The 14364-nt window shown below is 32.0% G+C and overlaps 1 protein-coding gene across 1 annotated transcript; it reads left to right on the top strand.

The window, feature by feature from the left end:
* The first annotated feature begins 6491 nt into the window (after nt 1–6491).
* Nucleotides 6492–9301, top strand: LOC131035400 (endonuclease 2). The gene is made up of 8 exons (XM_057967100.1): nt 6492–6795; nt 6927–7098; nt 7868–7975; nt 8077–8216; nt 8311–8403; nt 8599–8666; nt 8774–8847; nt 8934–9301. The coding sequence occupies exons 1-8, from the start codon at nt 6670–6672 to the stop codon at nt 9062–9064; spliced, it is 912 nt and encodes a 303-aa protein (XP_057823083.1). The 5' UTR covers nt 6492–6669; the 3' UTR covers nt 9065–9301.
* The last annotated feature ends 5063 nt before the right edge of the window (nt 9302–14364 follow it).

Raw genomic sequence — 14364 nt, forward strand, 5'->3', positions numbered from 1 at the left:
TCGCGATCTGAGTTTTCTGCAATTTCCATTTTTCTTTCTGCACACGATTTTAATGTTATTCTTGGGTACTATTTTCTTGGTTATGGGTCTTCCTTGTGCACAATTGGTCGGTTTTCTTTTTTCTGACAGCTCGCAGTTTTCATGGGTGGTTTTGGGGTGTGGCGGCAACGACAATTATTTTTTGTTCACGATTTTAGCGATTTTTAGAACTTGTGTTTTTGTAGTAGCGGCGATGTTTTTTTGGCCCAGATTTTTTCGCAACGGATTGTTATTTTCTAGCGGCAACGTCCAGGGTTTGTGGGTATGATTTTGCCTTTGGCGACATGAATTTCGTTTTGTTCTGCTTGATTTTATATATTTTTCATGATTCTCGGTCGACGACCCTTGGTTTTGGTGGGCATGTAGAAAATTTTCTATTAGAGTTTTATAATTTTTCCAGAAAAAGTATTTGACGGGTTTTATAAAATTTTCACCTCAAAAAAAATAATTTCAGGTTTTTATGATTTTTCCCTAAAAAAAAAAATTATTTTTGGGTTTTGAGAATTTTTTTCCACAAAAATTATCTTTCTGTTTTTTAAAAAAATTTTCTCCACAAAAACTTATGGGGGGTTTTGCTTGATTTTTTCCTAAAAAATCAGGGTTTTGCTGCATGATGTCTCGTGTTTTGCCACACAATGTTTTACGATTTTCAAGATTTTTTCCCAAAAAATTGTTTGTGGGTTTTCACGATTTTTTCGTCAAAAATTATTTGTAGGTTTTCATGATTTTTTCTTGAAATATTGTTTGTGGATTTTCATTATTTTTTCCTCAAAAATTGTTTGTTGGTTTTCACATTTTTTTTTCTCAAAAATTGTTCATAGGGTTTATAATTTTTCCTTAAAAATGATCATTTGTAATTTGTGAAGTTTGTGTAGAATTTTGGTTATCTGGGTTTTATCGTTTTTCCCACAAAAACGATGATTTGTAACCTCAGGTTTATTGGTTTTTCGATTTTCTCCTAAAAAAACGTGAATTCTCTTTTGGAGGGTTCCTGTTTCAGGGTTTGACAAATTTTTCCACAAAAATCGTGGTTTGTTGTAGTCTGTTTTGGGTTGCACCTGGAGTTGTCAGGGCAAACATATGCAACTGCGGTATCTTGTAGTCTATTTTGGAGTTGCTAGTGCGGACAATGCTCAATGCTCTTCTGCAAAAGTTTTTGCAATTTTTATCAAAATCATGTTTGTTGTTCTTTTGCCAAATTTTCCTCAAAATCATGGTTTCAGGCTCAGTAATTTGCATGTGACAGTTCTACAATTCACGTGTGAGGATTACATCAGGTTGGCTAGATTTTTGTACTCTTGGTCATTAACACTTTGTAGATCCTAGGAGGCTCTCTGTAATAATAGAGTTTTATTTGCATTTGTGCATTAGTGATCAAAAGACCCGTAATGTCTTTTGTAGGGTATTGAGTACGTTGACCATTAGGGAGGGTATTAAAATAATATTATATCTGTTCTATAATGGTCATCTTAGTCATCGACTTAGTTGTCCTTTTTAGTTTGTTTAGTTTAACTACCGCTTCTTTAATTAGAACGCATAGTCAACTTTTTAGTTTTTATCTTTTTAGCTTCATGTTGAAGCTTTAGTTCTACGGTTCGTTCTTTTTAGAACACCATCTTGTAATTCCTTAATATACGTTGTATATTCGTAATCATCCATTTTTTTTTTTAGATCTTGCCAGCAAGGGTCAACCATTTATGTTTCTATGAGAGAATCATTTTAGAAACGAAGAATATAATTTTATCCTAGAAGTTATTTTTTTTGTTCCTGAGTAGAAGGGGATACCGAGATACTTACAAGGGAAAGTTCCATTTGAGAAACCCCAAAACTATGTAATTCACCGTTGAATTAGTGGTGGAACATTCATGAAGAAAATCTCGGATTTTACATTGTTTATAACTAACCCGAAGAGGAAGTGTAGTCTAAAATATATTTGCTAATAGCTTTTGACAGTCATTGTGGCTTGTCCAAATAGTTGTCTACCAATAGACAATGTTGAAAGGCTCGCCTAAAATATTTGCTATTTTGACTCCTTTCCATTGGTTATTGTAATTAGTTGCTTTAATAACTTTGATTAACCATAATAATAAAGAGAAAGGGGGAAAGAGGATCTCCTTGTCTCAAGCCCCTTGAAGAAGAAAAGAAGCTACATGGGGAACCATTAAGTAAAATTGAGAATGTTGGACTAGAGACACAAGAGAGATCCACTTGACCCATTTATCACTAAAGCCAAATTTTGTCAATATAGCCAGTATGAAGTCCCAATTTACCTTGTTGCATGAATTCAAAATATCAAGCTCAAGAATCATCAAGGAGAGCCTTTATGAAGCAGTTGAGTGAAGAACTTCATAAGAAACAATTGCACTATTTGAAGTTTCTCTTCATGGAACAAAGCCTCCTTGTTCCTCTAAGATGATAGAGAGGATAATTTTTGCTAATCTCAAAGTGATTGCCTTCGTAAAAATATTTTACAGGGTATTGCATAGTGAAATCTAGGGTGGAAGTTGACAAATGTAGAGGAAGAATCAACCTTTGGAATAATAGCTATGAAGGTGTTATTGATTTCGTTTAAAATGGATCTATTCCTACTTGCCTCCCCAAGAGCAAGAAGAACTTCATAACCAACAAAGTCCCAATTTTTTTGAAAAAACATTGTAGTGAAACCATCCAATCTCGGAGCTTTTTCTAAAGACATAGAGAATACCACATCCCTAAGCTCTTAAAGTGTAAACTTGTCCATCAAAATTTTATTATATATTTTAAAAACAAACAGGGAATAAAATCAAGAGAACAACCAAAAGGTGCAAGCAATTGACTGGATAAAAGATTTAAATTAAAGGAGACTGCCTCAAGTTCAATTTCCTCCTTCTTGTTTAAAAGAGCGCCTTGAATATTCTGAATAGAAGTAATTACGTTGTGCTTCCTTCTAAGCTTAGTTGAGGCATGGAAAAAATGAGTATTTTTGTCCCCATCTTGCTAACACATCTCCCTAGATTTTTGCTTCCAATAGACTTCTTCTCGAAGGTTCCTTTCCATAACAAAAAGTTTTGTGATCCTTTTCATGATTAATAACAATCTAATTCAAGTTTGACAAATCTTATTCTAACCTTATTTTTTCTGCGAAAACATTTTTAAAGAGAGATTGATTCCAATCCTTTTTCTTGGCTTTGAGAAAGGACAAGTTTTTGACCAATTGAAACATACGATAACCCACAATGAAAGGGAAATTTTCTCACCAAAATCTTAACATTGTAAGAAAGGAGACAACCTAGAGCCACATAGGTTCAAAATTTAAAGACAAATTTATGAGGAGCCCTATCTTCAAACATAGGTAGGAGGATGGGAAAGTGATCAAAGCTAGTGTTCGTAAGAATAGAAGAGGAGTACTCTAATGAGGAGGATAACCAATAATCAAATATGATAAATCTATCCAACCTCTCTACTACTTTATATAGAATTCCTTTCTCTTATTAGTCCAAGTGAAGGACCCATTTTTAAGGAAGATAGTCAATCAGATAAGTGAAGGAGATGCAGTTGTTGAAGTCATTTATTACCTTCTTTATTGGTGTAATACCTCCAGTTTTCTCTAATATATTAAGAACATCAATGAAATCCCCACCATATACTCTCAATTTTTTCTCTAGTGGCTTAGAGATAAGAGAGATTTGATCCCATGTTCTTTTTGAGCAGTGAACTTGTAGGACCGTAAATATTGAACCACCAAAACTTAGCATTTAAATATCTACTTTTTACCAGGACTATCATCTAGAAATCTGAAGAGGATATCAATTCTATAGAAACCTTATTATCTTTCCATAAAACTACCAAACCACCCAAGGCCCCCTTAGCTGAGATAGAAAGAAAGTGCCATTGTTTTTAGAATCCAAAATAAGAGTTTTCCATTGATTCAAAGAGCTTAGTTTCTTAGTGTGATGTCAAATTTCATTAATTCTAGTTGATTCTTAATCATGCATCTTTTGTTAGGGGCATTTAAGCCCCTAATGTTTCAGGATATGATCCTCATTGGTGTTGAGGATAGTTAACGAATCCCCTCATTTTTTGAGTTTTGTTTTGAGAAGGAAGGTTCTCAGAAAAAAAAGAAAACTCTTAACTCCAAATTTCTCTTAGTAGCAATAGCCCTCGTCAAAGGAGGGATAAAATCTTGTAACTTCTTTATTGGTGTAAAGGATTGAGCAAGTGTTCATTGGATGTCTGCATCTATTTCCAATAGAGTTTTATGATTCTTTGGTTTTCTTCATCTTTTTGAAGGGGCGAGAATAGAAAAAGTAACTTGGATTCTCTCAGACCAAGAGATTGGATTATGATATTGAGATAAATCTTTGGTTATTTCCTAAATGACTTGGTCTGCAATTTCATTTGTGAGAACCAAATTTGTTTTTCCTAAGATTTTATAAACCATATTAATCAAACTCTCATCTAGAATGATGGAATTAGACAAGTGTGCAGTTTCAGAAGGATAAGTAGATCTTTTACAAGTTCAAAAATGCCAAGCTTTGAACTTGTAACTTTTTTCATTTTCTACTTTGGGCTATTCTCTAGATTGTGATTTTCTGTTTCTTCAATGTGTTGAAGTGGAGATAAGTGTAGATCTAAAGGCCCCAAAGTTTGAGCCTCCTGATTAACTATAGGATCCATAACTAGGATCACCAGAGGCTGATTGAGATGCTCAGTTTCCAAAGATGGGTTTTGAGAAGAAGCAAGTGACTCCTTCTTAAGCGGGCTGAAATCCCCATTTTTGAAGCCAAGTTTTGAGGGCTAGGAGAAGAAGTAGCAAGGGTTTTTCTTGGATTCTTGGAGAGAGATGTTGTATAAGATCTCACATCTTTATTTGAGCTAGAAAGATATTTCAATTTAAGGAAGAGATCTGCAAGACACTGTGATCTTAGTTTTTTGGAACCAATTTTTATCCCTTACTAGATCTTGATGTCAAACCCCATCTATGGATTTTAAGTTGAAAGAATGGGGGATTGAAATCTTCACATCAACTAAAACATAGATCTTGATTGTCAAGTCTTTGCATTTAATTTAATCTAGGTTTTAATCCTTATTGATGTGATTTTATATACTAATCTACGGTTTAATTTCCATGATTTATAAATGGTTTAGATTAAATGTTAATTTATAGAATTATACTCTAATCTTTATGAGAATTATATGTCATAATCTGCTTGTATCAAACCTTAGCATAATCAATAATTGGCTTATCAATAATGTACTAGACATTCTATCTATTTTTCACTTATGTAAAGTTAATCTAGGGGCTTCAGTCAAGATTAAGGAATTTTCTTACTTTTGACACTTGCATAATAAGAATCTAATGATGCTCTTTAGCACCACCCTATTTTCCTAAAACAAATATCAATTAGTCATTTTCAACTATAAAAAATGAGCTATTTGAGATAAAATTGCATTATTGGTTCAAATTTCAAATGCTATCCTATCCCACACTATAAAACTGTGAAATCTCAATCTCTTATATTTAGATTCCAAATTTAATTTTGCATTACAAAATTCTATTATAATATTAGAAAAATCAAAATTCACATCTACCTATTTTTCAAATAAACCCTAATCGTTCTTACTTTTATTTATTAGTTATATAGATTAAACTAAAAATGTCAACTCTATCACTTGGATTTTAAGTGTAAATGCTATTTATTAGCTATTCAAACATCATAAATGAAACGTCAAGGCACTTTTCTATTTCAATTCATTATCATTGCTATAATTTTATGAATAAATATGAGAGCCCAAATCAGCTTAGAGCGACATATAAATTAAAATACTGGTCTTTAAAAGAATATTCGCTTGGATCCATCTTGCTTTGCAAGACCAATTAATAATTTACAATATTGTTTACTAAAATAATTTAATTCTTGGTAAGAGCAGCTTTGACTGAGTTTTTAAATTAAAACTGATATGTATGAAGTGATTGGTGGATTCGTAACCTCTCTTCTCTCAGTTCTGAACTTCCATATATTTATATCTTTTCTGCATTGTTCTTATCCGTACATATTGTCCCTCATAACTTTTCAAGTGATTCAACTTAAGATGGAACTACTCAAAACAATTTTTTTTTTTTTCCTCCTCACGTTTTTCTTACTCAAATTTTTATTATTTAAATTGAAGCTTACAGCTCGAATTTCAGAACAAGCATGTTATTGCTGCTTCTTGATTTGATTATGATAAATTCTATCAAAAACATTTTTAAAGGAAGAGTTGGTCGATTAGCATCAATCTGTCATGTTCAATCCTCATTTTTAAAGGAAGAGTTTGGTCGATTAGCATCAATCTGTCATGTTCAATCCTCGTCAATTGGCATCTATAAACCATTAAAAATCTACAATGTAAATATACAATCCATGCAAGATTCCTCTTACTGGATATACTATAGCATCACCGTTAGAGTAGTTATGAATAGAGTGTTTCTAAATGACTTTTTAACTTGCAGCATGTTCTTCACGTCAAATTTTCTAGGCAATATTGCAGAATTAAATACATTATCAAAAGATTTAAGCAAAGAATAGGTCGTTGATAATCCTGTAATTTTGTTCTTATATATGGAGTTTGAGAGCTTAATAATCCAGTTTAGACTTGTACCCAACAATTATGGGGTGTTCTAACCTTTCTTACTGTTCTGTAATGCTCCTGATTCTGCTTGTATTTCTTGCAAAGGCACCTGCAATACAATCATGGGGGAAGGAAGGACATTTTATAACCTGCAAAATAGCTCAGGTAGTTATTGATCCACATATATAATACATATGTTTTGCACTTACATGAATTGTGGGTGGATGAATATATATGAAGATTTTTGTGCATCATGATTTTTTGTGACTATTGTTTTTGTACCTGAAAAATTGCAGCCACTTCTAAGTAAAGCAGCTGCAAAAGCAGTTCAAGAATTGCTCCCAAGCTCTGCTGAAGGAGATCTGGCTTCTGTCTGTTCATGGGCTGATACAGTTCGTTTTAAATACCGTTGGGCTAGTCCCTTACATTATATCAATACTCCTGGTGTTTGTAACTACAAATACTCTCGTAAGTTGTTTTATTTTTCATGTTTTTATTTTATAAACAATGCAAGATCCATGCAACTCTCATGGGTAGATCAGAGTGTCAAGTCATTGGAAAATATGGATGATGGTCTTTCTTTTAATTCTCTTTGATCTCTACATGAGTGGAACACAGCTCATATGAATGGAAGTTATAATAACACATATTAGAACTTCACTTTAGAAATATTGATTTCTCCATTAAAAAATGCAAGGTCCTTGCTGCTTGCATGCTTGCCAATAAATCAAAAGGTTGATCCATTAATTTCCGATACAAAAGCTAGAGTTAACGGATCCAGGAAGGCAGTTAGTCCATGTCACAAACCTCAAAGGTAGACACTGGTCACTGTTCAACAATCCTCCATCTGATTATCCAAGGGGATTCAAATTTTGGCATCTTTGGCTCTTATATCATTTGTTGGCCTACACTGCTTATTGAACCAAAAAGTCGACCCATTAATTTCTAATACAAACACTAACATTAATAGATCCACAAAAGAAGGTTAATCCATGTCACTGAAAAGAGATGCTAATCACTGTTCAACCTGCACTAGGATAATCGAACAGTAGCTCTTTCCTGATGCAGAGATCTAATCACAAGAAATATTTACATAAACAAATACATTTAGTATTTATATCAATCCTAGAGTTTTTGAAAGCCACATCAATGTAACAGTAGTATTACCCTAGTTTAGGTAAGGTATTTGACATTGGAATGGTTTCCTAAAAACATGAAATATTTGGTTTCAATGCAGGCGACTGTCATAACGACAAGGGAGAACAAGACATGTGTGTTGCAGGAGCTATCAACAATTATACAGCTCAGTTAATAACTTATATGGACTCCTCATCAGAAGGGACATGTAAATCTCAAAAAACAAATTCGATTGTTATTGTTTTTAACTATTCTTTAGTGATTCAATTTTTTTTTTCTTCAATAATTGAAGTGGAATATTTTGGGCAGATAATCTGACAGAAAGTCTGATGTTCCTGTCCCATTTTGTTGGAGACATTCATCAGCCTTTGCATGTGGGTTTTGCTGATGATGAAGGGGGGAATACAATACCATTACGCTGGTTCAGGAGAAAATCTAACTTGCATAAAGTATACATACATTCCTTCCTAATTCTTCTCATTGCTGCTTTGCATAAACAGTATTATTGGAGCTGATTGTTCTATTCTTATAACTTTACAACAGGTGTGGGATTTTGACATCATAGATGAAGCAGAGAAAGATTTTTTCAATCGAGATGTGACAACCATGATAGAGGATCTTCAAAGAAATATCACAGTATGTGATGTATAACATTTTATGTTCATACCAAAAAAAAAAAAAAATTGATTAAAATAGTTGGATATGGGTCTACAATTTGATGGTTTATATAATCGTTTTTTCATTTTTAGATCGTATATGACAACTTAAAAATTTATTAGATTGTATAGATTGACATGCTTTATCAAATTGGTGGGTAATTGGTGGGTATAGGAAGGATGGTCAGATGAAGTCCCTGCATGGGAGAAATGTGCAAGAAATGCCATAGCTTGCCCCGATGGGTAAGTAGTACAATAAATGGAGAAAATAATATGAGTTGATATTCAAGATTTTTCTTCTCATATCTTAAAAATACTATGCTTGGCTTATTTGGTATTATTATGAACAGTTATGCATCGGAGGGTATAAGTTTAGCTTGCAAATGGGCTTATAAAGACGTCACTGCAGACATTGTTTTAGAAGGTAAGTAATGCCAGTTTTTGCCAGTTGAATAATTTCTAATTGGCTTTTTAATTTAAAGCAAACTAAGGGATTTTGTAACTTGGCAGATGATTATTTCCTCACTAGGCTTCCAATTGTAGAAAAGAGACTTGCTCAAGGTGGAGTAAGGCTTGCTGCAATACTCAATCGAATTTTTGATTCGAATTTTGTAATGGGAGGCTCTGTACAATCCTCTTAAAATGTAGATCTCCTCTCATGGAACAACCAAAAAGAATAAGAATGAGAATAAATTTTATCAGTAAATTCAAATTGGTTAAGCTTGCAAAGCTTGCACTGAAACAACTTGTGGATCAGTGCCCAACAATTTAGTGTTAACCAACAAGTTATATCTGATAACAAGGTTGATAATTGTACCCAGTCTACTTGTCTTGTTCTACTTATCAATACTGAGGTTATAGTTGATGTTTTTTATTTAGCAGAACATGTTTTGATTTGTAATTTTATTAGTTGTAAAGTCCATTCTCTTTTCTTGAAAATTAGACATGCAATTAAATATGAATATGAAGGTTATTTTAGTAGTAAACGATTTCTTCTTTGTGGTAGTTTTTGGAATGGTTGATCATAATTTAGCTTTTTAGGGAGGACGTTACTTTCATAATCAAGTTAGTTTGATCATTAACCTTTGTCATGTAGACTCTAATCTAGTTAAAGATCTTCCATCCAAGAATTTAATCTAGGCTCATCTTCTTCATCTTTCTAATGGGATTTTAGTGATCAAATATTTTGTATTATATTGTAGCTATTTTTGAAAAATCTTTGGGCCCTTCCTTTTGAGATGTTGTGTACGTCATACATATAGATATTTTTAGAAAAGTTGTCCAAAGACAAAAATAGATACTATTCACCCCCTACAAAAGATATCTATGGTTAAAACTATTGTAAAATAAAAAGCCTCAACTCATGTAGAAGGCCCTAACTTAAATGGGTTTATTCCAATGAAGTATTATAATAAATGAAAGACTGGTCTACATAAATAAAATGACTTACCAAAGAGTCATTTTATAAAAGATTTAATATTTTAGAGAATTTTAAGAACCTTGATTCTATTTTAGTTTAAAATAATTTTGCCAATCAAGATTTGGTAATCTAGAGAAAGTGAAGATGATATAAGAAACATTAGTTAAATTTGCAGTCATTTGTGCTTTAGATTCTCACCATTTTGTTTCCCAATAATAATAGTTTTATCATATAATACTAGAGATTTGGGAAGCACCTCTTTATTGGAAAATGTTCATCATAATTCACAACATCAGATCAATATACATAAAATGCTTTCAAACATCCTTAGAGATCTATGTTTGTTAGAATTAATAAGTTATTCCCAATCTGAATACAGAGATGTCTAACAAGTTCATTGTTATATTGATCAACAATTAATGTCCTTGTTATATTCATCAACAATTAATGTATTACAAGTCTACTTTTATCATATGGCAGGTATGATTTAGTTTAAAGTGAATTCAGTTGTAAACTATTTTAAAACTGTTTGAAAGTTCGATGAATGAAGAACGAATTACATTGTTTTATGCAAAGAATATTAAAGTGATTGGTTAGATGGGTTGACATAACTGTTTGGGACAATTACAAACTGTTTTTCACACTAATTTATAAGTATCAACTGGTTGGGCATTGGTTTTTAAGGATTTAGCTGTAGTAACATTGGTTTTTTAAGGAGACCACAGATATGAGGATAGAGGCACGAGTTCAGAGATCACTCTAAGTGTGATGAAATAGATAAAGGAAGACATTGAAATTCATCATAAGAAGATTGATAATCACTTGGGACTGTAATGAGTATGCAATATAAAAAGAATAAGGTGTTGAGAGTACATTTTGTTTTGAAGATTGTAACAAGTGCTTTACGAATTAAATTTGATTTAAAGAAGAACAAAAGAAGTTACATAAAACAATGTATATCTCTTTTGATAAATTTGCCTTGAGATCGTATGAGCAGGTCTTTTGAAGGCTGCCAATAATACTAGTTTGTGAAAAGTTATTTCCAGATTGTTATTGTGGTAATGTATGAAAATAGATCTGAAGGGTGATGATATTTAGTGAATAATATTTGGCTTATATATCTTCAAAGTTTTAGTGGTAAAATGTAATGTTGTACAAATTAGTAATAACAAACTTTGGTAATATCCTTTTGGTTGGTGTTATAAGGATTTTGAGTTGGTACTCTCAAGCAAGGAGATTGGTGAGGGTTGGTGTCTTTAAAACTTGTATATGTTAATGCTTTTTGAGGTCAGATTAGGATAATAGATGCTAGCAGCTTTTTTCATCGTGTTTTTTTTCATTTTGGGTTTTTCATGTATTTGCTTGTGTGTTTACTTCATTGTGTGGATGCATTCCTTTCGGTTTCAGCTTCAAGTTTTGCTAAAAATTCATCAAAAGTTTTAATTGATTAAGAATATGAATCTTATCTCTTCTACTGATTCAACCCCCTCTTAGTAGAAGAATTTAATTCTATAATTGGTATTAGAGCTTGGTACTTGAAAAGGCTTAATTAGCTTAAGTAGATCTTGGATATAGAAAACACGACTTATTTAGAAGAATCCTCCTCAAATAAGGCACCTTTATTTGATGGTACTAATTATGCTTTCTAGAGTATGAGGATGGAGAGTTATTTATATTCTTTGGGGTTTTATGTATGGATTTCTATTGTGAATGGTTATAAATTGCCTACAACTTCTTTAACTGATCCTAGAAAAAATTGAGAGTATGAAAATTTAATGCTAAGGTTAAGAATGCAATTCTTTGTGGTTTGTCTAATATTGGGTTTGTTAAAGTGATGCATTGTCAAACAACTAAAGCCACATGGGATAAACTGAAGGGTATCTACGAAGGTGATGATAAAGCGAAGCAAGCAAAGTTACAAACATACAAAACAAAATTTGAATATTTAAAGATGAAAGAAGAAGAGCAAATTATCTCCTTAGAGTTGATGAGATAGTGTATGCAATTAAAGGCCTTCGAGAAGATATGAAAGATATTGTAGTTGTTCAAAAAGTTCCGAGATCTTTATTTTCAAGACATAATGCTAAATATCTACAATGGAGGAGGCCAAAGATCTTCGTAAAATTACAGTTCATGATTTGGATGGCATTCCCATAGTGTATGAAATGAGAATGGTTGGTGGAGATACTTCTTGAAGAGAAGTTGCATTTAAAGAAAAAAAGAAAGCAAAGGAGACAAGTTCTAAACTAAACTGTGATACTGATGAAGAAGTTGCAATTTTGATTAGAAAAATTAAAAGGGGTTTTGGCAAGTCTAAAGGGAAACTACCTTTTAAGTGCTTCATCTGTTGGAATATTGGGCACTTTGTTCTTAAATGTCCTCATGGTAGAAATGACAAAGATGATGAAGAAGACTTTAAGAAGAAAAACAAAAATTAGTTTTGACACAAGCACATAAATTATTCAAAGAACAAGAAAATTTTGTATATCAGAGAAGAAGACATCACCAATTTAGAAGATATCAATGTGAGTGTATCTAATGCTGAAGAATGTGAAACTTTTTTCATGGTTGTTGGATGAATTGTTGAGGATCAAAGTAGTGATGTTTTACATGTTGGTGAAGGAGAGATACACTTTCAAGGTGAATTGTATGAGCCTTAGACAAAATTAGTAGATTGAAGAAGGGGAACAACAAACTAACAACCTATGGAGTGGAAAAAAATGAAGTACTAAAGAAAGACCTTGAAGAAAATAATCAAATGATTATTACTTTGAAGCTGAAGTTGAAGAGGCCAAGAAAAGAGAAAAGGTAATAAATTCTAATTTTTTGTTCAAATGTGAAGAATGTTTGATATTAGAAACTAAAGTAGTGGCTTTACAAAATGACCACGAAGAATACAAAAGTGAACCTGAAAGAAGATTAAATTATGTGAAGAGTTCTAACATGTTGGATGAAATGTTAGTTTGTCAAAGGGTAGACAAAAACAAATCTAGTCTGGGTTTTGATGATGGCGAAATCTTTGGCACAAGTAATGTTAATAATGATGATTTTGTTAAAGTCAAAAGGCATAGAAGGTATTCACAAAGGTTTCCTCCTACAAGAATAATTTCAGGCAACAAATTTTATCCCTATTTTTATGGTTATTGTAAATTCTACAATTTTTTTGGTCATAAAGTAGTTGATTGTAGAGTTTTTTTTTATTATTATCATTAAATAGCTGGATAGGCCAGCACCTATATTGCTTGAAATTTTTTATGTAGTTGACTGTAGAGTTATTTCAAGAAGAAGAAATTACTTTGTTAGTAGAAATTCTTTTGATTTTTTAAAGGATTTCAATGTAATTTTTTGTAAGTGTCAAAATGTTGGCCACACTGGAAGGCAATGTAACATGAGTTTTATAGAATAAAAAAGAAATGGGATAAAATTCTTGAGTGGTTTTGAAAGTTTCAAGAAAGAAGCAAAAAAAGTGTGGAGAAGAAAGAAGGAAAGTTCATGATTATTTAGACTGCTTTGCATGCGAAAAGGCAAAATCTTTGGATAATAGACACCAATTGCTCTAATCACATGACCGGTGATAAGAGCAAGTTGAACATCAACCTTACAAATTAGAATGGTGTCTCAATGAGGTTTTGAGATAAATCACCATTCAAGATTTGTGGTAAAGACACTTTGAACATAAATGGTTAATTAGAAACAAATAATGTTTGGTATATAGAAGGATTAAAATATAATTTGTTGAGTGTTAGTCAAATGTGTGACAATGGATACATGGTAAATTTTAATTCTCAAGGGTGTGAAATCAAAGAAATCAATTTAGGAAGGTTAATTGCTAAAGGGAAAAGAACATAAAGCAATGTTTATGATATCAAAGAGGTAAAAGGTAAAATTTGTTGTTTGTTAGGGCAAGTTGATGAAAGTTGGCTTTGACATAGACAAAATTTTGGGGTTTTAGTATTTTCTTCTCTCTGGTTGTTTTTATAGGAAGGCATCTACTCAGGGGGAGTATGTTATTGTTTTTATCTTTTAACCTTGGATGGTGAAGTGTTATTTTCATCCTTTCCCATTAATGTTAAAGGGGTAGAAAGAGATATTTGTTGCAGATGCAGATTGTAGATTAAAATTTTGTTATTTTGGACTAATTTGGTTTTGGAATTTGTTTTGTTGTTGCAGATTGAAGTTGAATTTACAAAGATTGAGTTTTGGTGTGTTGGTTTCATATTTTGATTTGTTGAATATGTCATTTTTTTTCTTAGTGTGTTGATTCATGTATTGTGTTGCTATAGATTGAATAGACTGAACAAGTGAACTGGTTTTGATGTTTTGACATCAATGCCAAAGGGGTAGATTGTTAGAATGCTTTGATTTGTCATTGATGTCAAATAGAACTATTCAATGATTTGTCAAAAAGAGATAATGAGAATATTCATTAGAATTCATGACATCAGATTAATATACATGAATGAATATAGTTTAATATCAATGAATATAAAGAACTGTAGGAAATGACTGAATACCTAAGAT

This window comes from Cryptomeria japonica, chromosome 2 (assembly GCF_030272615.1).
Source record: "Cryptomeria japonica chromosome 2, Sugi_1.0, whole genome shotgun sequence".
Classification (NCBI taxonomy): Eukaryota; Viridiplantae; Streptophyta; class Pinopsida; order Cupressales; family Cupressaceae; genus Cryptomeria; species Cryptomeria japonica.

Bases quoted from the DNA above. Each gene is read 5' to 3' on its own strand.
- LOC131035400 (XM_057967100.1), top strand. From the start codon at position 6,670: ATGGGGTGTTCTAACCTTTCTTACTGTTCTGTAATGCTCCTGATTCTG. The intron at 7,099-7,867 runs GTAAGTTGTTTT...GTTTCAATGCAG, and splicing joins TTGTAACTACAAATACTCTC to GCGACTGTCATAACGACAAG. The intron at 7,976-8,076 runs GTAAATCTCAAA...TATTTTGGGCAG, and splicing joins CTCCTCATCAGAAGGGACAT to ATAATCTGACAGAAAGTCTG.